Raw genomic sequence first — 26,964 nt, forward strand, 5'->3', positions numbered from 1 at the left:
GAATATTACTAACTAATTAAAATATTAAAAAACTCACCATACTTTATTCATGTTTTCTTTAGATTTTTAGCCTTCATCCGACGATCACCTACAAAAACCACAAAAGACAAATAAAAATCGCAAATTTCATCAAACAGATTTCAAAAATTCTATTCATCTCTTACACTTATAGATTTATAAATTTAATACCAATGCAATAAATTCATTTCTAAAATTTTCCCCACAAGCAGTAAATCTAATTATGATGAAAATTTGTAACTTAAAATTCCCCCATAACTAGCAGTAAATTTTCAAATTCTATGCAGTAAATTAATAAAATGCAAATGCAGTACTAACCTTTTGATATTATCATTCATTCGCACAGAAATTCTATCCACACTCGCACAGCTCGCCCACGAAGAATTGTTTAAAATAATGAATTTCAGTTTCAAGTTTTCACACTCAACAACTCTAACATATAATAACATGTTTCAAACTTTCCTTTAACCCGGTTGGAAAGGAATCATATACTAAACAAAACTAACCAACGCAGCTTACTAAATACCACAAATCATAGAATAACAGCATGACTAAGAAAAGGAAACCAACGGTACCCAAACCGGATTAACCCAGTTTAAAACTGGATAATTTATTCTTTTGAAGACTATTATAAAGTCTAAGAAAGAAATAATAAAACACAAAAAAGTCGAAAGACAAACCCATACCACGAACAATTTGATTTTTGGAAAAAGGACATAACCAACAAGACATAAGAAAAACCACAACAAACCCAACATAAAACGTTGTCACATAACAGGACCCCTCACAAAAACCGCATGAAATCATACTCCCACTCCTGGCCTAACCCACCAGGAAGGACGTCCTGAGCATGCTCTATAGCCGGCCTAACCCACCGTGCTACATCCACGCTTTGTGACCACACCTCTATTTTTAATAAGAGCTACTCAAGTGTGAGTAACTCTTCAAAATAACCGAACTAAAACAAAAAGCTTTTGTGAAAACAACTAACAAAAATCATAATTAAAAAATATTAAACTAATAAATGTTTTATAAAATGTAAATTACATTATGCAATACATAGATCAGAATACAACACCAAGGACGAACATCTAAAGACAAAACGACCCCACTACGCTCGAGAGAGAATGGCCAACCACAATCGATATGCCACTCACAATCACAACTCAAAGGATTTAGAGTACGACTTGACTTCGCAGAAAAGGACTTCATTGAACTAGACCAATGACCACCTCGATGTTCAAGTATACGTACAGATCCGAGTAACCAGACATCCCCTCCACGCACAATCTCCACGCCATTCCCAAACTAGATCAGACACAAAAGAAGTTCTCCACGCAGAACAGAAAAACCTGACATAGCAAACCATTCTGAAATCAGATTTGAGTTTGTTGCAAAGACTTAATCGTTGTCACTAGAAGACACAACGTCTTATGTCTCTAACTCCAGCTTCCTGGAACTTCTTTAACAAAAAGGAAACAGAAGAAATAAGATGTTCGCCAAACACCAACTTCCATCATCCATCCTTCGAATTGCAGAAGAACTATTCTAAAAAACTCTGTAAAACCCGGATGGGTGGAACCTGATCTAAACTATATTTTATGATTGGATAATTTAGATATTTTACCAATGTAAAGTATTTAATATTAACCAATCATGATCCATCTAACTAACAACCCACTTATTTGTAAGTGCTGAAGTTACTTGTAATTTCAGCACCAGAGAGATTTGAATTTAACTTAGAAATTAGTTGGACTCTCCCGAGCACTTCAGCAGCCGCAATAAACCAGTTACCCTAGATCTATTGAGCCTAGCAGAGACTAGTTAAACAACCTGAGACTAGATAGTATAAGAGTAAGATTAGGATCGGTATTAGACTAAGAAGTTGCACGAATCTATCCGGCCGAAAATAAGATAGCGTGACGAGCAGACGGTGTACCCTATCCGAAATTACTCTATGAGTTATACACTTCGGTCCTAACTCAAAATACCGGGAAACCATATTTTTATGATTATTATACAGCGAAAAAATTTATAATTTTTTTTCTTAACAGTCGAATAATTCATTCAGAAATTCCTTACTTACTTCCTTTTGATTTACTTGATAAAGTTTTGCCAAGCTCGGTTTTTATCAAGTTAAGCAGAAGAGGACTTTTCTGAATGATCATCTGATCGAAAGTATTCCAAAATACAATTTCAAAAAATTAATTGTCTAGTTTGTCTGTTTGGCCGGTTTTCAGTTTGAGGGATATGTTGACGGGTGCAATACCTTAGCTGTCAATTTGAATTTATTCTTAAATCATGAAAAGGGTGAAAAACGACTCCGGAATCTTCACTTTATAGATGCCCATAAGCTCTTATGCAAAAACTAACCTCAAACTTAATCTAAAAGAACTCACTACTGTTTGATGGAGATTGATTGCTCACTTTCTGGTCCAAAGAGTCCAAGCGTTCATCTACACAAGACTGAAACAAACAAACAAACAAACAAAATCATTAAAGTTTGAAGATTCAGAGACTGCAGAAATTCCGAACACCTAGTTTGAAAAAACGTTGGACATTTTTTAAAACAAAAGATCAGAAGTACCAAAACCAGAAGTACCAAAATCAGAAGTACCAAAATCACGTCGCACGATTTTCGAGTGAAATGCTAGATGCGAATGCCTTTTTAATCGTGACTCAGACTGATTGTAACATTACGCAAAAAAATTTTGGTTTCAAGAAAAAAAAACAATTTGAATAAAATTTAATTTTGAGCAAAGTATATATTCTTTGACGAACGTGTCATTTTTTGCCAATAAAACCAAACGTTTAATACGATTTCAAAGTTAACAGATTCAAAGTTTCTATATCATCATAAGAAATTGTGACAACTCAGCCTGTCTTCTATTAGAAGTAAGGTATAGCGTAAAGAAACAAGACTGCTCGTACAGAGCGAAGCCCTGAATGTTCCGACTGCCTTTTACGGTCTAGAGAGTAAGAATCGTTTTTAAAAAAATTTGTTAAATGTCTCAAATTGGCACTTACTGACTTGACTGTCTTTAAACCCTCATATTTTTGTAAAAAATGATCACAGGTGAAATATTTGCTTGAGTTAACAACAATGTCTTTCGAATGATATAAAAAGACAACTAGTTAAAAAGTCAAAATTGAACTGGAGATAAAACCATCCTCACCATTCAAAAGATCCCCTTTTTAAAATTTTCCCATAGCATCCGTTTTTGGCTGACCAACCCTAAACATTATTAAAACGAGCCTTTGTTGTTAAAATTTAGTCATTTTCAAGGGGAGCTTTCAAGGAAATTATGGAATCTTTTGTTTATAAAGTTCCTAAAAATTGCCTAGGAACGGCATTTTTGCTTGCGGCGCGGAAAATTTTCAACCATTTGCCTGCATTGGCGATATAGGGTTTGTATACTGTTCTGGGAGCGCTCGAAAAAAAATTTGGTCCACCTAAAAAAGTGGACAACATTTTGGAAATTATATTTTTGGAAAATCCTAGACGCGCCTCTGCTTCTATTTGTTTAATAGTTTTGGCCTCATAATTCTTTTAAATTTTTATTTCAAACCTATCTCAAATATTCAGGTACTATTTTCCTTTCTTTGGCAATATTCCAAAAACCAAAAAATCTGAGCAGAGAATTCATACACTCCTTCGGTTCTCAATATTTTGATCTTTTGTTCGAAGGCATTTGTTTTTCCAACTTTTTGTTTGTTTTTCATCGAAAGTTTTTAAGCAAGCAAGTTTGAATATGGTTGAGTCTGTAGAAAACTGGACATAGATTCATAAGTAACCCCCGCCTTTAATGGCAGTTTATGCCGTTGGAATTTCTTAGCCAAAAACTCAGCCAACCCTCATTACCGTTTTTCTCAGGCACAAAATTAATTCACTACCAAATTAAATTTTTTGTTTATTTGTAAGCTGAAAAACTGCTCTGAAGCTTTAAAAGAGCTAAATTTTTTTGATTTGTTGTCGAGATGCAAAAAAAACATATGTAAGTAGAAAACTGACCGTTTTTTTGTCTTTTAAATTATTCTTAAACTGTATCTAGAGCAGTTTTGTATTTTTCAGACAAATCACCCTGACTTTTGGTACATCAGATTTCATTGTGGCAAAACTTTACTTTGAATTTTTCAACTTCTGAAACGAGTTTTTCTGAAAATCAATATGCAAGCAGACCACGAGCTGATTATGAATTAACTTGCTTAAGCTTTTCTCAATTCCTTTTTGCAAAACTATAGTCGGACTAAATTTGAATTTTGCACAGCAAATCGCTTTTATTATAATTTGATTATCGAGTCGATTAACTTGTTTATGGGTTTATTTTCTCTCGGTAATTGAAAATATTAAATTCGAAAAAAGGCGTAATTAATGCCAGAAAAAAGTGATGAACGTCAGCATCAGGGTAAAAGTGTTACTGAGGAAGTAACTAGTCTAAGAAAAACGTTAAGAAACCGGCCAAGGTAATCATCTAGTGAAACTTCATTAGAATAAAACGTGAAGGGTCCGATTTCTTAAAACTTTTTAATCTTATATGGTGGGTTGCTGTTCAAGTCGGTTTTGATTACTTCAAAGAAAAATCACATGGGTTTAAACGAGTATGCTAAAGCGGTGGTGTCCCTCATGATAGAGGGACCGAATGTTGAAACATTATTTCCATTTATTTTCAGCCAATCAGAATTGAGTATTCAAAAATCTTACAGAAATCGCAAAATCTCAAAGAAGAAGAATAAATCTAGGCCATAAAAATATTTTTGGCCGATTAGAAAGTGAGCGGATACATAAACTTTCGAATATTGTGAAATTGAAGTCTTCCAATGGAAAAACGTACAACCGATTCACGAAAAGTAGAAAATAAAACAAAAAATTTTCATGGAAAAACGTACAATAATTTAAGAAAAAACTTAAAAAATAAAACAAAAACTTTTTGCTTATCCGCACAAATTGTAACGATTCTAATTGGTTGAACGTTTTCCATTATTTGGACCCTCCATGATAAGAATACCTACCTGTTAAAGCTCTTTAAATCATGATGCAATTACTATGAAGCTAATTCGAAAAAGTTTTGCGTTAAAAAAAATTGGTACGAAGTTTTTGCTAATCAGATTCAAATTAACAGAATACTATTTTTATATTTCTGCATTTGGAAATTTTTGTGCCGCCCTAACTGGCTGCTCTTGTTTTGTTTTGTTTGTGATTTCTATGAAAATTGGTCGAAAGACTTCCAAAAAATAGTTGAAGCTCAGTTTTGACATATTCGTCCGTTTCCATTAGTGCCGAACAGAACTGGCAGACTTAATATAACCGATTAAATATTCATTCAATTTCAGGGGGGGGGATTACTTTTTGAAATTCTAAATTAGGTACACATCTATCCAGAAAGAGTTTTTCAAGGAAATGAAATGTTGAGACATTCAAAAATTTTCCCTGGTTGAGACAATTTTGAGAGACGAAACATTCAAAGGTTTTCCCAAAAATTTAGCTGTATGCGAAAATTTCATTTGAGTTTGATCCAAAATAGGTCACCTTTGCGACGCCGACGTTGCTCAAGACTCCTTCCTTCCACAATGTATCCATTTTCCGGGTTGACAAAATGGTACACTTTGCAGCTCCAGTGCATAATTTCATTTCGATTCTGGTCACTTTAACTGTACAAAACACAATGTCCTTCAATAGGAACCCGGCAACCAGTCCTGCTTCTGCTTGATTCACCAGCTAAAATATATGACAGATGCAAAAGTTATTCAATCAATCATGTGAGATACACTCTTGCTGTCTCGAGAATGGAGCGCATTTACTCCTCGGTGCTGCTTGGCAATCCTAAAAATGGAAATCAGATTGAACACTTGATGTCTGTGGAAAAAGATCGCCGAAGTTTTAGATGAATTCTACTTTCTAGTATTTGTTGAAATGGTATCAATAATTATATGATTCAACTTGGTTTTATCTCATAAACTTTCATATAAAGTTTGAGCTTCGTTGCACTGTTCTTTGAGAAAACATAGGCGTTGAAAGTTGTGGCCACATTAAAAAATTACCCTGTATTTTTCTGTATATAATCGATTTTATTTGATTTTGACACCGCGGAATACATTTATTTTTTTGTGCTATGACTTATTTGATTTTGTTGTCTAGCAGGGAGTACAAATCATGATATCACATCTAATCATTCAATTGGTATTGTCCATTTTTTTAAATTTTTTTTCAATAGCATAATTAATTGAAGCTTTAAGCGAACTCTAAACTGAGGTGGCCAATCTGAAGGCCATTATTTTCCCCGCCTCTGAAGTCACAAGGTCAATTGAGATTATATTATAAATAATTTGGTTCATTTTGGTAACTAAACAAGGCGCTGATTGGACACTTTACTCATATGGCTCGTTTTTGTTGGTTCGTTTGTTCACATATGGGCAAATTTCATAATGTGCTTCGGGACGTAGTTGACCATGATTATCGCTGTATAAGCCCATAGGCTGTCAAATATGGCCCGAAAGTATGGACAATTTGCGAGGCTTTGTTTAGGAAGCGTCGTCTAATGTTTTCCTTCTTCCATCAGTAGCCGTATGATAAACTCACTAGGAAGATCTTATTTGTGTTGAGCTGGCAGCTAAAAACCAGCAGGGCTTGAAACCCGATCTGATTATTTGTGCAACATTATTATCCTGAAAATTGTCTAATAGACCTTAGACAGTCGGCAACAATTTGCGGCAAGTGTGGGGGCAGATTAGGGGAACAGCAGTGAACTTGTCGTACCCTCGGGGCGCCATCTCGTTATCGTCAATCAAATCGGATCATAAAGAAACAATAACATTTTTTATTTATAGCCCTTTCTCACGTTACGTCACAAAAACAGAAGGAAAAAAGATTCAAACTGTGAAAAAAGTATTTGACTTAAGATCAGCTTAGCTCTAAAAAGTAAGATGGTTTTGCGTCCAAATGGGGTTTTTTAGCTTTCGTATTGACAACTTTCCAAAAACAAGTTTTAGCTATTAGTTTTGGATAAAATAGGCGGCACCCCCGATTAATCGGCTGGCAATATTGAGTTGAATGTTTGTACATGTTTGGCCCACAGCGTCTGAATGGAGTGTAAATTGCAAACTGACTGCTGCTGTTTCTAAAATTACCCCGAGAAACACTCAACTTTTTCCCTGACTTAGACCGCCGCTGAATATTTCTTTTTGGTTCAAATTATCGACCCTGGAAATAATCGCAGGGAAAACAAAAGTTTCAGCTGTTAAAAATGAGGCCAAACGAATGATGAAAAACACAAGGAAAAAAATTATGACGATACACGGAATTATTACAGCTTGAAAATTTGAGTCAATAAAAACCGTTTCGATATGCCTTCAATGGGTTCTCCAATTTCTCAAACTCAAATCGAAACGAGAAAAATCAACAATTTAAGAGAGTCCTTCTATTTTTTTCATGTGTTTCCTCTATCATGTTATGATTGCTCCGACCATTTGAAAAATTTGAAGGATTTTTGTATTCGTATCTTTTAGTTTTTTTATTTAAAAATTTTTCCACGCATAATCAGCAACCACAAATGTTCATCAGAATATGTTGATGGATATATCATATAAAAGCCCTTTCAGTCGTGATTCTAACGACAATTAAAAACATTGAAAAAGTTGTTTCAGTGTCAAGAAAACCCGGTTTTAAAATTTTCATGTTTGATGCAGCCATGAATTTCAGCTATCGTTGTGATGTCGGTTCCTATTTGTTAAAAATATCAAAATTCACATGCGAAAAAGTTTTTTAAAACCCATCCGCGTCTAAATTCTTCATTGGTTCAACTGCAAACTGCATCCAGCGAGCATGAGTTTTAATCAATTATAATGGATTCATGAGACTAAATTAATCATTAGCCAAAACAAATGTAAGGTTCAGACCAAAAAAATGATATATTGTTATTATAATCAAGTAATTACGAGAAAACTAATCCATTTTTGGCAAGGACATCGACTATTTTGGTCAAGATAATCCATTTTAATCGATTATTTTACAAACAAAAACAATTTAAAATTCATTTAATATGTGATAATCCAATTAATGCAAAAATCAATTTTAGTTAAAAATCATTGTACTAAGAAGTGCAAGGATTATTTATTTTTTTTAGTGCAAAAATCAATTTTTATTCAAAAAAATCTATGCAATTTTTATTCAAAAAAATCTATGCAAAAAAATCTATGTCTCTTAGATTTATAACAAGCAAAAATTAAAAAGTCCCCCACCCCTTTTCCCCTACGTTTAATCCCCCTACCCCTTCCCCTCCACTTTTCCAGTCCCCCAGTCCCTCCATTTTACCAGTCCCATAACCCCCTCCTCCTCCTCCTCCTCCTCCTCCCCCCCCCCCCCCCCCCAACACCCAAATTGGATTTAACCCATTGTTCATGAATTTTAATCAATGAGTTTGTTGTTTTATAGATACTGATTTCAGTATATTCGATTATAAAAATTGAATTATTATTCTACAATAGTTCAGATTAGAGAGAAGATAATTTTTTTCAAGAACAGTAAGCAAATTCTTCCTACATAGACATCATTCAGTAACATAAGTTCATTTGTCATTGCAACCGTGTTCTTAACTGAGGAATGAGCAATGCTTCTTGTTTGAAGTTTTCCTCAAGAACAGAAAAATCATGAGAATATTTCAGCTCTTGCAGAAAAAAAGCTATTCTAAAACTACTGAGCTCTGATTTCACGACTGCAGTTTGAGGCCAATTCGACAAATATTAGTTTGAAAGTTTAATAATCGTAAAAAGTTTCTTTCATATTTTATTCAATTTATCCTCCACGGTGATGTAAACTACAAAAATATCTTTTTAGCGTCTTGTACCTAAATAATACGTAAATTATCTGCCTCAATGCAATTTGAGCGCATTAATTGCATGCTTACGAGTGTTATGACTTGAGAGCGCAATAAGTAAAATGCGTTAATTATCACAAAATTGGCCAAACTAGAAATTTTCAAAGCCCTATAAATTTACAAAATGATCAATGGGAAATTTTTTTACACTTGAGCCCCAGGCAACAAAATTTTTCAGATGGTGTAATAAAACTCTGTCAAAATGCTTAGGTAAAAAGTTGACAATTAAGAAAAGAAGGCTGCTCGTATCAGGGCAAAGCCCTGAATGTTCCGACTGCCTTTTAAGGTTTATGAAGCAGTAATAACATTGAAAAATTCAAGGAATTAAGACAAAATGAAAAAAAAAATTCTAAAATTTGAATTTTTTAATGAAAATCATCCCCCACACGCCATATAAAGTACAAAGGGATAGATTTTGCTCCTTGTAACAAACCAATTATGGCGATTAAGCTTCTTTTCACCAATTTGGAACGAGTTCTAAGACGGATTAATTCACCGCTTACGCGTTAATAGGGCGAATTATATCGCGCGTTAATTGTCCCAAATTGGCCAAAATGGCAATCTTTGAACCCCCGTAACTTTACGAAATATGATCACAGGTCAAATATCTTTCAAATTGAGCTCAGGACATCAATACCTTTCGAATGATATTAGAAAATTCCGTCAAAAATGGCTAGTTAAAAATTCAACATTTTTCTGAAGAAAAAAAAACCCACCCGAGCATAAATATCGAATATCGAGCACAAATATCGAGCACAAATATCGTATATCGATATCGTATCGAAAGACGGAACAAAAGAAAAATTAACCCAATTATAAGATTGCGCTTTTTCTTTAAGGCTGAAACAAAAATAGTTTCCAATGTTTTAATTTTTTTTGAGTATTTTACAGCTTTTTGTGAGCTCAAAAGTAGAATCGCTTGTTAAAAGCAAAAGTTAGTCAAATGCTGCAATTGAAAATTGATCGACAAGCTAAACTTATGAAAACAAGACTGCTCAAAAAAATTACAACTTTTTTTCAATTTTGAGCTCAGACAAAAATTTCGGTCAAAGTTTGCAACTTAAAAAATTTTGGCAAGCATCCAATCCGAGCACAAACATTTCGTCGCTTTCTTTGAAAGCCAAAACAACAAGTAAAAAATAGTTCAATTTGACAAACACTGTCTTTTCTCTTCGCGAGTGAGCCACGATTTCGTCTCTTCATTTTACTTCGCCGAATGTCGAATTTGAATTTTCAGATACAGCAGAGTTTAATTTCAATCTTCGAAGCAGAATCACTTGAATAAACGTATGGTCCTGTATTTGGCTTTTCACAAAGTTAAACTCGTGAGTTAAGGAGCTCCTAACTCTACTTTTTTTCTCCACTTATTGTTCCGACTTTCGATACGAAAGTAACGGAATATTTGTGCTCGGGTGGGTTTTTTTCTTTTTAACTAGCCATTTTTGACGGAATTTTTTTAGATCACATTTTATATATATATAATTGACTTTTAAGGGCTTTGTTGGATACTCATTTAATTATTTTATTTACAGATAACATTTAAACTTTCTAGACTATCAATTAATAGGAAAATAGTTGAACAAAAATTTTACAAATGCTTTTTATTTGAGTTTTTCTTTTTTAATGTTTGGCTTGAAAATCGTTCATGATGATATCTAATATTTAAGTTCTACTCTCATTACAGCGGGAACCTTTAGTTTTGAAACATTTGAAAGGAAGTCCCTTAAACGCAATAGTTTGCTGTAAAAATTTCACCTCCTGGAGTCATTCTTGCTCTTTGTAGCTCTTATGGAAGTTTTCTTGAGTATATAACTTTGATCAGGCTTCGAAACAAAAAAAAATAGTTTAGTTAAATCAGTTTTGTTGAGATTTTTTCATTTTTTTTCTTTTAGTTGAAAATCCATATATTCCATTTACGTATCTAAATGGGCTATCGTAAATCGATTTCTATACAGTATATTATCTGTAAAAAAATCGATTTAAATCGGTTTCAATCTCAACTTAGGACGAGATGTCCTAGTTTTTCAAGCAATTTTTGAAACGTATAAAATAAATGGGCAGGTTTTTACTAGCCTTTTTTTGTTGACACAAGCATTTCACCGAAAAAAATTATGAAAATGTTTTTTTTTTCAACTTCTTTTTGCGCAAAAAGAAACAATTATAGGCAGATAGTTACCCCAAACACCGGAGTAAAAAAAAACTAAACTTTCATACAAATATCTATATTTAGAACAGCAAGCATATTCTCTGTTTAGGAAGATCGACTTACCAGCTGCGGAATGAAAGCAAATGAAATAAATGCCAATAAAAAAGCTCTAAATGAAGTCATGTTGATGGAACGGCCCTGACGTAGATAGTTTTTGCGAGTAACTTTCGCGATAAGCTCTGCAGATGTAAAATTTTGCGGTTAAACTTGGTAAAAAAAAGTTCCTAATACTTTTTTCTATTGTACCTAATCAGAAATAAATTATTCTTATATAAATAAAATCAAAGCTACTTCGATGATGATATGGGTTGTACTAATAATCAAAGAAGATATTATTTTTGAATCTCAACAATTTAATTTCAATTAAAGTATTACCGATTTGTTTTTTCTATGTTAAATAACTTTAGATTAAGTTCTATTAAAATTCAATCAGTTTAAATCTCGAATTGGATAAAGCACTTTTAGATATTGTATCATTAATTAGGAACTGTCATTATGGGTGTCAGGGCTTCCTGGAATCTAGCTTCATTTATGAATTTGGAAAACCCAGTTGATTGAATTGGCCAATCAGCGAGCTGGAAAAGAGACTGAGGAGTAGGGGTAAATGAAAGATAGTATTGGTGAAAGATCCAGCTGTGATCCAAATTTGCTCATAAATATGCGACATAAAACTGCTGTTTTACAAGCTGTCCGGAACAACACCTCAAACACTCCGGCTTCAGAGAACCGGCGACATTGGCCGGATTTGAAACTGTTTCTGTTCAAATTAAACTTTCCAAAATGTAAAGCTCCTCAAATGCCTGAAAGTCTAAACATTTCTATTGATCTAATGATCATATATCAGCCATATCTGGAAGAAGAAGAACTGACAACGCAGATACAACAAAAGATACACGAAGTTGAGTCCAAAGCTGAAAGCCAATAAGGACCACTGGTTCACATTTTCGGATGATAACTAATTATAGCTTCCCAAAAATAATATCCTATTGGAAAGTCTTTTTTATAATAACAATATCTATGGAAAGTCTATTTTTTCAATCACTTATAATAATCATTTATCTCAAATTTGACAAAGTAAAGCAAAAGAAAACGAAAAAAAAAGAAATTATGCGATCCATATTTGATTTTTCAGAAGCACGCAAGCAAATGAATAAAATATTCCATCTTGTTTCTCATGGAAACTTAAAAAAAGCTTTCTGAGGAAAAAAATTATGGCTAGTGGCCGAATTTGATGGTTCAATGAGCAGATTGATTGGTCATTATGGCTCATTCTTTGCAAGTTACCGATCATTGTTTGCTTCGAGACCGGCTTTTAGAAGCCACGCAGGACTAAAAACGCCGATTTCTGAATTGAGATCATACGTGCTATTTTTGGTAAATACGCGGATTTCATTAAATTGAAAAAAAATAAATTGATAAGCTCAAAAAATATTTAGCTGTTTACGGCTCATGGGCCCTATAATTAACAAATTAAGGGACCAAAAGTCTATTTCAGACAACGAGTGGGACGATTCAATACAATTGAATCAAAAAAGTTGTTCCAGTACTGAATTTTTTTCGAATACTTTTTGTTTATCATAAAAAGCCTCACTCAACTTTGAACCACATTCAAAAAATGGGAGACGGCTGATGACTCAAAATTATTTTGGGTAAAGTGTTTTTTTTCTGAGCTTGAAGAGCCAGTCAGTGAGTGCAGCTGGATCCTTTTCAAAATATCAACTGGCTCAAATCGAAACTGTTTTCCAAGTAAAAAAAAATGAAATTTTATTGAAAGTTACACTACGTATGAGTTAATTCTATAAAAAAATCGAGCGTTTTGAACGTTTCAAATTGCCGAGAAAGTTGTGCAGTTAGACTTCTTGTAAGAACTCAAGTAATTCTTATCCTAAACATTCGTAAGTCAAAGGTAGAGTTGCGAATCAATTCTTCTTGAAGCAATGTTTTGGCACCCTCTTTTGGTTCTGGATGTTGACTTTCAATTAGCCATTTTGAGCAATGTTTTTTATTCTATCTGAAAGGAAGTGACGCCTTGAGTTGAAATTTTGTTCATTAACATTTTTGGGAAATTTACGTTCCGACTTTTGGAAGAAAGTGCGGAATATTTAAGCTTGGGGTGGTTTTTTGTTCCCTCAATTTTCGACTTTTTCAATAAACAGTTTTGACGGAATTTTTTGTATCATCTGGAAGATATTGTTTTCTTGAGCTCATATGTCATAATATATTTTACCTATGATCGTTTTTTGTAAAAAAAAAAATAGGGGTTTGAAAACTTTTAGTTTGGGCAATTTGGGATTGTTAACGCTCGATATATTGCGTTGCTATAACAAGCGTAAGCGGCCGAATAATGCGTTCTAAATTAAAATGAAGCAAGTAATTTGGTAATTTTATTAGGATGCAAGACGCTAAATATATCCATTTGCAGTTTACATTAGCGTGTGTGGCTTACAAAAAAATGAAGTGTTTTTTTTATTTCGATTAGTTCGTCAAGTTTTTTTCTAATACAAACTTTTAAACTGACCTTAAAATGCTTGAAATGTTTCACCCTGATATGCGTGCAGTCTTTTAAAAAATGATAAGGGTTTGAAGACTGCTAATTTGGCCCGATTTAGTTTTTAACGCGCGAAAAAATTATTTGTTTTTAAGCTTCAGTGGAAGTTTGATCTGGCTAAGAAATCGTTCCAAATTAAATTTTCGCGAACTATGCGACCTTTTTGATACACTATTAGACGCTAAGCAAACACCTCGCACATTTTATAGAGCGCTTAAGGCGAAGGTTTCAAAAATTGTATTCAAGAGGAAACCCTCATTTCTGAAAAGTTTATCAGTTTTCTAACTTCTCAACAAGATTTTATTCAAAGCAATGAAAACTTTCAGATTTTGACACGATACAAAAAGTCTTGCTAGTTGAGTGTTATTTTGTCGGGTGTTTGTATTCGCGAAATTTATCCTCTAATTCGTTTTTCAGGGCTGTTTTGAGCGGAATCGTCAAAACTTTCAGTAGGAAAACATTTATGGTAATGTTGTTCCGGCCAATAAAGGCAAAACAACAGTTGAGCAAAGTGAGGTTAAAGGCTGAGTACTGCTTTATTTGTCTTTCTTTTTTTTGAAGAACCTAATAAAAATTTTCAAATTAAAAAATAAGAAACAAAACTTACTCGCGAAAGACCTCTGTCAGAAAGTTCGTCAACAACCCCTGAAAACAAAGAAAGGAAATTTAAATTTTTTTTCAAAAATCAATTTGAAGATCAAAGCCTTTAGCAAAATTTTGTGAACAGAATCAGTTCCAATTTGAAAATTTAACTTAAATGTATCATTTGAAAAATCGAAAAACATGACTAACAATAACCCAGACTCGGTTAAAAGAAAAAACAACCGATTAAAATATGATTATTTTTAACTTTTTTTCACACTATGATTAAATATTATTGATTGTGATGCAGCACTTTTGACTACGAACTTTTACAATTTCAATAAAATCACTAAAAATGTATCGTTTTAATGGATTATAATTCTTTTAAACATCTAAACTTGCGCTAATAATTAATTATAATGTGAGAAAAAGTTTAAAATTAATTGTTTTTTAATCGTTTTAAAAAAAGTTTTTTTTTTCTTTTACCCTATTCTGAGCGATTGTTCGTTTAAAAAAATTATAATCTATTAAAATCATAAATTTTTAGTGATTTTGTTGAAATTGTAAAAATTAGTAGTCAAAAGTGATAAATCACAATCAATTATGTATTTTTTATATTATTAGCCTAAAATCTGAAAAAACACATTATAATAATTTTTTTGATTATCTATTTTACAAAACTTATTTCTCAGATAAAATGATTGCTAAAAAGGATTATAAAAATTCAAACAAAAATGATCATTAAAAAAGAAGAGGAAAAACTAAATTTTCTGACTGCCCCTTGAAACTTTCAACTTATTTTTTAACGTTTTAAATATTCCTTGTTGGTGTTATTCTCTATTATAAGCTATTAATTTTAAACAGAAACTTGTTCTTTGAAAAGATAAAAAGAACAACAGATTGACAACAAAAAAAATAAAAAAGCAGTTACACAGTTTTATCTGGTACAAATTAGTTAAAATGACACTCTGGAGCATCCTATTATAAAAAAGAAAAAGGTTTTAAATGCTTTTAACAAAAATTGATCGTATTTGATCAAGATTAATTTCTCCACTTGATAGATTATTCTTTTTTTCAGGGGAAAGGGTTAGTTTACTCGTTTGTTCAAGTCAAGAACTTTTAAAGCCTTCTGTTCACAATTTCTGAATACTGTTACTAAAACAGTATAGTTTTTTCCTCCTCCGCCTGCATCCCCTACAGTTCAAAATTTGCTCCTATTGTTTGATTGTTTTGAACATTGACACGTTGACTAATAAAGCGATGATAAAAAAACTTAATTAGTCTTCATAATTAACCGTGAAGTTACGGAGAGGGTAAGGGAGGAAGAAAAAAGCCAATTAATTGTTAAACGCATAAATTATTTTTTGACTTTCAATTTATTCATATCAATTGAAAATCAAGAAAATGGAAACATAGGTTGATTACATTCAAAACATAATTCAAGCACAAGTATTGGTAAACGATGCCTGCAGCAAGTATTGTACCACGAAAGGTTGTTCTGCGTGCGGCATTTACATCGTGCTGCAAAGGCAAAGGTTTTTTTGCCGGAGTCTCTTTAATTTCATTAATAAAATTTTTTTGGTCTGCCTTTTCGAAGGTAATAAAAGTTGTGCGGGAAGCGAACGGTTTATCTTCTGCAATTGAAAAGGTAATTAAAATTGCGAGATGGTTTGAGCCTAGCTTCAAAAGATTTTGCCATGAAACATTCAATAAAATGGATGTCGAGCCCAGTGAAATATCTGGAGATGATGCTGACGTGTTACTATTGTATGGGACTCTAGTTTGATTATAGTCATTTGATGGGGTAGTCTTAGATTCAGTAATTTTGGCCCCCAGTCAGGACCCTTGTTGGTCTTCCGGGATATTGGAGTACCAAAAGGAGAAGTGGGCACTAGCAAAACTGAGGACGTTGCTGTTTTCATCGGATAACAGAGCTGGAAACTTTTTGAGGCAGCTAGAACGGGGAGAGATGTAAAAAGATGTAATACGTAGATTTTAGTTGCTGATTTTTACTCATTTTAACCTCCCTGTTAAGGTTAAAATCTTTGTTAAAAAGAATTATAGAGAATTAAAAGCTTTGTTAAAACCTTTATAAGAAGAAAAATAAGGTCTGGGTCCGTAATGCGCGTCCAAAATTCCGCCTTTCATTGTTTCTAGTTCCTCGTATAGAAGGGAGTTACGAATGATAGTGAGGATCCACGTCCCTCTCAAGTACAGTCCTATCTAATAATTTCATATTTTGTGCCAAACGAGGTGTTGCTACTTTTCAAGACTAATTTCGTTTCTTGAAAAACCGCGATGTGGTTTCGGTAATTGCATAATAAGGCTTCAATTTTGTGTGCTTTCCCAGAGATCCCATTGCATTTTAATTGCAGGATGTTCAGCTACTTGGTACAGAGGGAGTTTGCTTGATTGATTGAGGGCTCGTTGCAGTAGAGGGGTTTGTGTCATGACGACAATTCGGAGTTTGATTGGTTAGAAGGGGACTGTGCTCACTGGGTGTGAATTAGTAGTTGGAGGTAGGTTTGTTACGTGGTGTCGATTAAGGTTAGTTTTCTTAGTCACATGAGGGGGCAGTATATAGGATTCAGTGCGGGACGGGCAGTTAAATACACTTTTGTGCTCTTTGAGATTTTCAAGACCGCTTCATTTACAATGGATTCAACCACATTCGTGGCACCAGACGCTGGCGCCGGTCCATAAAATTTTTTGATTACAAGGGGAGCAGGTATAGGGTTACGGTTAATGCAGGCACATTGGATCAATATTTAAAATAATAGATGGGCGACCTCACTGAACTAGGAAGATCAAAAACTAAAAACGCGGAAAAAACATGCTTTTTGCGCACCAATGTATGGGGAGGGTAGGTTACTGTCATTTTCGGCCGTATAAACAGCGCGTCGGGTCCACCATTTGAAGGATGAACTTTTTGACCCAGGAAAGTAAATAAAACCTGAGGGGGTATTTCAGCGACTGGCCTTTCCTGGCAGGTCTTGTCCGGTTTCTGAAGAACAACAGTTCCCAATTTCATTGATCCAAAATTGGAATTTCAAACTCAGTTTTGGCATCAAGCATCAGCACTCGCAAAATTTTCTCTTCTTATTTGCCATGGGGAACCTGTAGAAAATTTTGTTTAAACCGCCCTTTATTTCGATACTATCTCTTAGTGTTACAAATAATTTCAATAAAATTCATATGCTACTGGCTTTAATTTTTTTGTTCCGACTTTCGATACGAAAGTAACGGAAAATTTGTGCTCGGGGTGGGTTTTCTCTTCAGACAAATTTCGACTTTTAATCTAGCCATTTTGACGGAGTTTTTTCTAATGTCATTCGAAAAGTATTGTTGTCCTGAGCTTGAATTTGAAATAAAATTCACCTGTAATCGTTTTTCGCAAAGTAAGGGGGTTTAACGATTGCCATTTTTGGCCAATTCGGGACAATTAACGCGCGATATATTGGTTGAAATTGGATAATTACAAATTGGTTGAAAGAAGCTTATTTGCCATAACTGATTTGTTACAAAGAGCAAAATATATCCTTTTATACTTTATATGGCGTGTAGGTGGACGATTTTTATAAAAATATTAAATTTTAGAGAAAAAAAAATCCATTTGTCGCCGAAGGCGCCTTAGACAATTTTTAGGTTTTTAGGGTCCGTCACCAAAGTTGATTATTTAAAAATAGTTCAAAAGGCAGTTTTCGAGACCCTTCGGGTCGGCAGGGGTCGAATCCCTGAGGGAGGGGCGTCTGCCCACCCCATTCTTAAATCCGCCCCTAACTCGAGCTATTTCGCGTAAGCGGCAAACAATCAGCTTTAGAACATGTTCCAAATTGAATTGAGGCATATATAGCGGCGATATAATACGTAATAGAAATCATTTCATACTAGTTGTAACAAGCTTTTTGTCATAATTGCCACGTTACTAAAAGCGAAATCAATCACATTGTACTTTATTTGGCGTGTGGGGTGAATATTTTCAAAACAAGTCCTGAATTTTTCTTTAATTTTTTTTTGAAAAGTTCATCAATTGTTTTTAAACGACCACTGCTCTATAAACTCGAAACCTTCAAGGCTTTGCCCTGATACAAGCAGTCTTGTTTTTTTTTAGTTCCAAATGATACTTGCGTCAGTTTGAAATGTAATCTATTCTAATGTAATTTTCAAAGTGAATTTTTATTTCCAAAATTTTCGGTGCAGCTGAAATAGAGATCGAAATATATCAACAGAGCCAAAACCCAGATAGAAAGTTGTCAGTATGTACAAAAAAACGACAAAATTCATAAGGAAGTACAAAAAAAATCTTCATTTTCTCTATAATTTAATGTTGTTGGTGCGTGGTGTGAAGACAGAACTAAACAAATGTGTAGAATGTTAGTAAAATGGGCGAAATTTTTTTCAAATTTTATTAACAAACAAAAACTGTTCTGTTTTTTTTTGTTTTGTTTGGTTTTTCTATACTTTTTTTAAATTTTCATAGAGAATTTCTATTGCGAGACAAAAACTTAAAAAATTTGAACCGGTTTTTTTCGACCTTGGACAACTATTTGAAAATGTTTTTGATGTCGTTCGAATCGAGATTGAAAAAGCTTTTTTATAATACATCAATCAACTTATTCAGATGATTATTTGATGTACCTAAACTTAAGTAAAACCTTAAGTACGAAAAAATAAAAAAAAACAGATCACATCTGAATACAGGGTTACGCCCCAATTTCAATGATTGAAACAAGATAAACTAAAATTTGAGTTTACAGAGTTATTTATGACTCGCATTGTTTTATGCAAAACTGTCCGATTAGGAAAGTCAGGTTCAAAAAATGACGTCACTAATCATTAAGAACAAACTTTGAAACTGAAAACCGTCAAATTTGTACTCGAAAGCGTAGTTTGCCTTCCATTTAGCAAATACATTTTATCCAAAACTAAATTGAAATTGAAAGTCAACTCATGAAAATTAAATTAAGATTAGGCCTTGCATTGAGTTTGGCCGTGGGTTAATGAAAAATTATGTTGACAAAACATACAGTTTCAAGTTTTTTCGCTCCAAATACTTACGCTCGTGGTGGTTTTTTCTCTAGAAAAGTTCAGAAAGACTTTTTAACTAAACATTTTCGACAACTTTTCTTATCAGCCAAAAAATTTTGTTGTCCTGCGCTGAAATTGAAAAAAAAATTGTAAGACAATGGAGGTTTAGAGATTGACAATACGGGCAATTGGCGACAATTAATGCTCGAGCCAAAGGCAGATCTAAAATTTTTTCTGCGCCGCGGACAAATATTTGAAAATGCGTTTTTTTTGGCGCGCGCTCATCCCTCAAAACTAGTGTATATTGTCGCCGAAGGCGCCTAAGACAATTTTTAGGTTTTTAGGGTCCGTCACCAAAGTTGATAATTTAAAAATAGTTCAAAAGGGAGTTTTCGAGACCCTTCGGGTCGGCAGGGGTCGAATCCCTGAGGGAGGGGCGTCTGCCCACCCCATCCTTAAATCCGCCCCTAACTCGAGCTATTTCGATTAAGCGGCAAACAATCAGCTTTAGAACATGTTCCAAATTGAATTGAGGCATGGCATTTAGTCTATTTAAAGTTTTGCTTTATGCAAAAAATATTACTTAGCACTTTACAGATGCTTACAGTCACAGGATGACTTTCTCATTCAAAAAAATATTATAATTTTTGCGCCCAGGTATTTGCGAACACCCAGAAGAAGTGTTTCCTCAGTTTCCCAATATTGTTCTCGTTTTTAAATTATTTGGCCCTCGAACAACCAGTTTCAAGCTTTTATTGCAAAACCGGGTTTTTATTTTCTCTGATCATTTTATTTAGATTTCAAAAAGTTGGCGCCTGGTGTTTTCTTCTTTTTCTCGATTTAGCCAGTGATTAAATCACTCTGAATTGATCGAAGGTGGATATTGAAGTTGATTTTAGGCCTAATTACTTTCGCAAGCACAAGATGCAAAAAATCTTCTTATTGTGAACTATCAGAAACGTGTCAGGGACAATTTTAGGTGGCTTTTCAAAATTTTTTGTGTGATTTGGAAGTCTATTAAAAACTAGTGTTTTATCACCTAGTCATTGAAGCATTCATATTTTGACAATTTTCAAATGGTTGTTGAATGTTTCAGTTACGCACTTAAGGTCGTATTGTCAAGCCAGCAAATAACAGTTTTCAAAAAACGTATTGATATTGAAGATTTGATTTTGACTTGAAAAAAAAATCATTTTCCTTGTAAGCAATTTAACCGATATATTCCAATTATTTCTTTGAATGTGAAGTTAGTGGTAGTAGTTCAGCAACTGTGTTCGAAACAAAAAGATAAATTTTTGATAAAAAGGTCATCAACAATTTGGAATAGGATCAAAATTATTCAAATGATGCCTTTACTAACAGACAAAAATGTCCAAATCCAAAGCTTATATATACTTTTAAACTTTTATTTTTATTTAGAATTTTAGGATAGAAAAAAAGTTCCAACCGCAAAAATCTGTGGAAAAAACTCTTGGCAAAAATTTTCAAATTTGCACAGCGCAAAGCCCACGAGCCCTGTCCAATTCAGGTTTATTATAATTAACAATTTCTAATACTTTTTTGATACTTAAGCCACTCTGCTGGAAAAAAAAACATGACATGATGAGATGCACATATACTTTAAAAGTTTTATCAAAGTTTGACATTTGATAAAATTTTACAAAACCCAATTTAATCTCAAGAGCTAAATTGGACCACAAGCACCTCAAAAAATTTTTTTAAAGAAAAGCTGAGGTGGCGTTATCCCCCACTTAACTTTATAGGATCGTTTTTCTCGCAGCAGTCACATATTTTTGACAAACCATTAAATATAAAAATCAACTATCCAGTCCTATCCAGGGCCTCTAACTGCTCTTGTAAGTTCCAACTATCACTTTTCTAGCAAGAAGCTTTCGCTATCTATTCTCTTCGGCCAAAATTTAGAGAATCATTTTTTTCATCAAACAGGAACTGCTAAGTCAAAATCCTGAACAAACTAAAACAATGAAGAAATAACACCATGTCGATTAACTATCATAACTTCAAAGAGATACAAGAGTAAATGTGGCTTCTCATGTTAGATAATTTCAATGCATGTTTGTTGAAACAAGTTGTTGCCATTTTTCTGTAGAATTGAAACTATAGAAAAATATGTCATATTAAAACCCTTTAAAACATGATTCTAACATGTTTTAAGGGTCGAGAAAAACCGGTTTGAAAATTTTCATTTTTCGTCTAATTTCGAGGAAATAAGGTGAGCGAGCAGGCTTATTTTGTTTTTCAAAAAATTTACCACAAACAATTATCGGAATGGGTCGAATGATTTATTATGTTAAGGCTCTTTGAATCCTGATTCGAATGAAATTCACAACATTTTCAGAATTTGTTCCAGTGTTGAGAAAAACCGGTTTGAAATTTTTGAGTTTTGGTCCAATTTTGAGAAATTAAAGCAAGCGAGCAGGCTTTTTATAGATGCATACGCCATGAAGCTTTAATAAAATTATTTTTTGAAGTTATTTAGCGCCAGTTTTGGAATAGAAAAAACTTCAATTTCCTAAAAAGCATAAAAAACGTTTTTTTTAGGTAAATGGTCGGAACATTTTGAGCTACTTGCACAGCAACCAGCTATCCTTTTATAAATAATTTGTTGTTTTTTCCCCACTCAAAGTCAAGTACAACAAATAATCATCGGACTGGGTCGAGTGACATATCAATCATTTTAAAATTTTAAAACATGATTCTAACATCAAAAAATTTGCAAAAATTTGTCCCTGAGTTGAGAAAACCTCTGTACAAATTGCAAAAAAAACGGCTATCCTTGTTGTGAGATTACTATAATTTTTTCTCTTCCTTTTTTAAATAATTTATGTTTATTTTGCTTGATCTCGATCTCTAATCCGCTCTAATAAAACTGTCATCAATAACTTCTTTTTGTATTATTTTTGTATTTTCACAATAAACAACAGATGTCATACAGTCTGGCAGGGTTTCTGTTTGATAAAAATGACAACTGTTCAATTTGCTCTTGAGTTTCTATATTTTCAGTTTGTAGCCATTTCTGGTCTCTGAAGAAAGCAATTTGATTTCGTAATTCATCTTTATTGTAATTCGGTACCTCAATTGGTATAAAAGGCATCAAATAGTTGAAAGCATCTATTCCTAAAATCGATCGTGGTGTTATATCCAGAGGCTTCAATTCCGAAGCTCTAACAGAGGCAATGACAACTCCATTTTTCCAATTTTTATCCAACAATTTGCGGAACCCACAAACTAATTCCAACTCCTCGGCTTTTAATTTTCGAATTGAATCTCTGTTTTCAACCCTCTCGCCAAATGGTTTGCTGAATACTCGCGGATCCAGGATAGGGGACCGCCCAAACAATCTCTGAACTTCGTCCACAATAACAGCAACCTTCACTGTGCCTTCGTTCGCAAGCCGTATGATTTCATCTATTACGACTGCTGCTATTTTCGAAGCTCTTCTTGGTCGCTGCTTGGCAAACTCGCAGAGTGACAGCAATGTTGAGCCATTTGTACTTACTTCATCCACGCCCCATATGTACTCTTGGTTTGTGGTCAATTTCGCCAGGTACTCCTTGGTCGGCTCAACAGCCAGCAGTTGAGATATCCACTGGACCGCTTTATCAGGCTGATGTCCTTTAGCATTCATATCAATATTACCGTCTTCGTCTGATTCAAATAAAACTTCCTGCCATCCATGCAAAGTATTTCGAAGATCTGTTATTGGGATTACAAGGTAGTTTTCAGTGCAAGCATAATGTTGTAAATGCATCAGACAAGAGGTTTTGCCACTTCCTATTTTCCCATGAAACAAGATTTTAGTGGGTGGCTTCTCCAAATTGACATGACTGACGTAATGAATTGCTTCCAAAGATGGTTTTCGGATCATCAAACATAATTTATTGAAAACTTTTGCGTCAGATGCTTGCATTGCTGAAACGAGCAGTCCATTGCCAAAATACTTTTCATAGTCGTTCTTCGGAACTTGGTAAAATTTATGAAGAATTTCTGTCGCGTGAAACGAAAAATGATCAGAAGCATTATACGCAGTGCTCATAGGTTCTTTGGGTAGGTCAGATGAACTGTCATACACAGATGGCAGCACTTTGTAGTTAAATTTTTCAAAGACTTCGTCAGAAGTCGCTGTTTCTTCTATTACTTTCCGTTCTTTATCATGCACTTTATTCTGTGCATCTATTGTTTCTTGAAAAAGAGCTTCAAACTCATCTTCAACGCCAGAGGAAACTGTACTCGAATATCTCGAAAAAATCTTTGATGCTATGGTGGTCATTTCCGAGGTTTTTCTTCTGCTGGTGGTTCTATGAGTACAACATCTACGCAAAGCAAAGGAGTTTAATTTCAACATTGCCGATCCGGAAACAGAAAAAATCAAAGAAACGGCAATCTGGAAAACTTTTTGCGGAAAGCATTTAATGGAAGAAAGCTGTTTAACTCAGTTGAGGTCCAGGAACATTGAATTAAAAAAAAAAAATTCAAACCTTGTCGCGACTACGTTAATGATAGAAACATCAAATTACTAACAATGATTTTTGTGAATCTACACATTTTTTCTACACTTTATCTTTTACACTCTACGGTAGTTATTAATCTGAATGAAAATGGTGTTTTGTAATTAGGTTTGTTGGGATAGGGACAGTGAGACAGCTCTTGGCTTCTTTTTTTTTATGAAAAACTTGAATTAATCAAATATAAAAACAAAATAAAGCGTTAACGCTATCGTCTAAAAATTATAAATAGAATATCTCATCAAGTTTGTCATAGACTCTAATCGTGCCCAAAACGCAGGCGGCATTGGCTGATTGTATAGCCATTGAAAGCCGCTGTCTAAGGAATCCTGAGGCTCGGTCGTCGTTTGTAAGGGATTTAATGAGCCTTCCGAGCTTTTTGATAAAGGAGGACGTGTTCTTACTGCACTGTCCTTGTGTTGTGAAAGCAACAGCTTGGAAAATATGTCCTCGCCTTGTGAGTTCTTCATACTTCGCGTTCTTTAAGGTTTCTGCAGACTCAGCTGTCCCAGAGGGATCTCCCCTAGAGGGTGCAAGGGCATCAACAATAGTTGCATCCCAGACAAGCGTTTGTCCTCTCTCCCACGGAACTAAAGTAGCACCGTCTGGTCTCTTGCCGTCAGACCGACACATTCCAGGGGGTTCCAGAACGGAAGGGTAACCCGCTAGGGCCAATGTTCGTTTGATAATGTTGTTGACCATTGTGTGTCTGGCGTGCCGGCCAGCACTTTTCCGGCATGAAAGACCATGAAGGCCTGAATTGTCTACAGTCGAGCCACAAACACAACGGTGTGTGGCACAGACTGGACTGCCTAAACGAGTGGCGACGGCAATTCTCAATTGACTGTCTGTTAACTTCAGCCCTAGAGCTTGCGATGGAAGCGCGTTAATCCATGCTGCTGCTTCCTTGCCTTGAAAGGCCATTAGTCTCTTTCGGTTGTTGTTGTCTACCAAAGTGAGAGTGGTAGCTAGCATGTGTTTAAAGGCGGGACCTGTCCAATTGCTTTGAACGTGTGGATGGACGGGCCGTTCGACACAGTTACTCTGTTGTTGCCACTTCTCAAAAGCCTGTCCGATCGTGACTGGAACATTCACCAATCCGTCTGGTAGGATAGAGGCAATAATAGTCCGGCAACTCTCCGCTGAAGCTAAATAGGCAGATGGTGCAGTGATAAATGCCGAACTAATACCCAAGCCTCCCAGAGTGGATGGCTTCTTTTTTATAGAAACAACCTAGTGCTGAAAATTTTTAGTTAAGATTTGCCAGTTTGAAGCTATTCGTTATGATATCTCCAAAAGATATTTTAAAAAGAAGGATTGCAATGAATTCTCCAATCATCCTACTTTTTCCTTGAACAGCTGAAAAACAATCTTTTTGTGACATTCGACCAGAATGGACAAAATGCAATCTCTGCAGATTTCAAATTTTTAGCAGTGAACCTTCCGAGTTAGTGATTTTGAAGGATTAACGACGTTATTCGGATGATTAGTAGAACGGTGAAGGTCAAGATATTCTAGTATTTTGAAATTTTAAATTTTCGAAGTGATGACGTACTATTTCTGAGAAACGTCAGAAAACGGCCATTTTGGCAGAAAAGCTGAAAAGCAACAGAACAACATTAGTAGCGATTGCGAGAAGAACGAAAGTTGTGATTGAAAAACGACAAAGAACCACGGAGTTAACTGAGAACGTTCCGAGTTGCAACTATTGTGTCTCTACAATAGTTGCAAGGCCGTTGCGAACAACGGTGAAGAGTGGAAGACAGCCTTCCGGGTTACGGAGAGAAGTCAAGTTTAACGTGCTTGATTCAGTGGATTCAAGAACCCGGAAGGGTTTCGGGACTGAAACTTTTATCCGTTTACATAAACTTTTAGCTTCCTGTCATGTCCTGAATTGAATTTAATTAACAATTGGATTCATTTTGATAAGGATGAGAAGCTAGGAGTTGGGGGAAAGGGTCGATCCATCTTCGATGGAGATGGAGATGATGATTTTTATCTACTGAACAAAAACAATAGTAATATAATAAATAGTAGTAGCCCTGTTTTTAGGAGTGACCTCGTGGTCTGGGGATACTGAGACCCAGCCATGAGCTCACTATTTATGCATGCAATTAAGTTAATTTGAGTGTTTTGACCGAAGCCGAAAGCAGTAACGTTTTTTGTCGACCCGATGTTAGAAAGGACCACCGAAAGTACTGGCTCGGTAGAGACGGTGAAAAGCATGCAAAGCTCTGTTTAGACGTTAGCCAGTCGTCTTAAGACTTAGTTTTGTTTTCCGTCGATATGTATCTTCCGGGCGAATTTTACATACTTGTTTTTATAGCGCTCCTGGGTGTTATTCTTTTTTAACATCATGACCGGCAGAACCGTTAACGAGCATTCCGCGCCGAGCGGATGCTCACATTAACGCCCTTAATAGGCCTAAACTGCCGTGGCGGAAGGGTAGTTCGGAACGCGGAAGCCTTCCGGATTACCGTGAATAGCTTTTTAACCTAGTTAAGACCGAAAATTCACGAATCAGGAAGGGTGGGTGGATCGGCCATTCCCTCGTTTCCTGAGAGGTTTGTGACCAAAAACACTTAATGATATATATAAAATCAAACAAAAAGTAGTATAGTACCAAAGAAAAACAAAAAACATAAAAAATAACCGAAAAAACCAAAAACAGTAAAAAAGTAAAAAAAATCAGTAGAAATCATCCCCCCAGACAAGATGTGATCCGACCCTCCCGTTTGTTTTTGATAGATATATTGTTGTTACAGGCATTTATACCAGTCAGGATCGTTACGATCAGTTTTGTAGCCCGTTTGTGAGGCTTGTACTGTAGGGTTATTTGAGCATTTAAGCACGTTAATGATAAATTGCGCTCAATTCGGAAGGGTCTTGGGAGAAGACTGATCCGGCAAGCAGTACAAGGAGCAACAAGAGGGGGCTCAACGACAACAACAATCGACTGTTGGGTATCGTTAACAAGTTTTGTGTCCCTTTTGGTGCAAAAAGTAAGATAGTAATCTGTGGGGGGCTCGACAGTGCTGCACTGTAGTGACCCCTCACCGAACTGCGAATATCCGAGTTAAGCACCTTAATTCGGATATTAAACAAACCCGGAGGGGTATAGTATTACTAATATTATTACTAATATAGCCTATATTAATACTCTTATACCGTTTTTCAGTGAAAAAC

The 26,964-nt window shown here is 34.7% G+C and overlaps 1 protein-coding gene and 1 long non-coding RNA gene across 2 annotated transcripts; both read right to left on the reverse strand.

Moving 5' to 3' along the window:
• Nucleotides 1-2,415: 2,415 nt before the first annotated feature.
• LOC134840681 (uncharacterized) lies at nt 2,416-11,822 on the reverse strand. The gene is made up of 3 exons (XR_010162437.1): nt 11,158-11,822; nt 5,546-5,734; nt 2,416-2,484 (listed from the first exon to the last, which is right to left on the reverse strand). It is a non-coding gene; the product is annotated as an uncharacterized LOC134840681 (long non-coding RNA).
• Nucleotides 11,823-22,153: 10,331 nt separating this feature from the next.
• LOC134840682 (small ribosomal subunit protein mS29-like) lies at nt 22,154-25,871 on the reverse strand. Its single transcript, XM_063856654.1, has one exon. The coding sequence runs from the start codon at nt 23,616-23,618 to the stop codon at nt 22,182-22,184; it is 1,437 nt and encodes a 478-aa protein (XP_063712724.1). The 5' UTR covers nt 23,619-25,871; the 3' UTR covers nt 22,154-22,181.
• Between the last annotated feature and the right edge of the window lie 1,093 nt (nt 25,872-26,964).

Source organism: Symsagittifera roscoffensis, chromosome 2 (genome assembly GCF_963678635.1).
Source record: "Symsagittifera roscoffensis chromosome 2, txSymRosc1.1, whole genome shotgun sequence".
NCBI classification, from domain to species: Eukaryota; Metazoa; Xenacoelomorpha; order Acoela; family Convolutidae; genus Symsagittifera; species Symsagittifera roscoffensis.

Coding starts and splice junctions, on each gene's coding strand:
- LOC134840682 (XM_063856654.1), bottom strand. CDS start 23,618: ATGTTGAAATTAAACTCCTTTGCTTTGCGTAGATGTTGTACTCATAGA.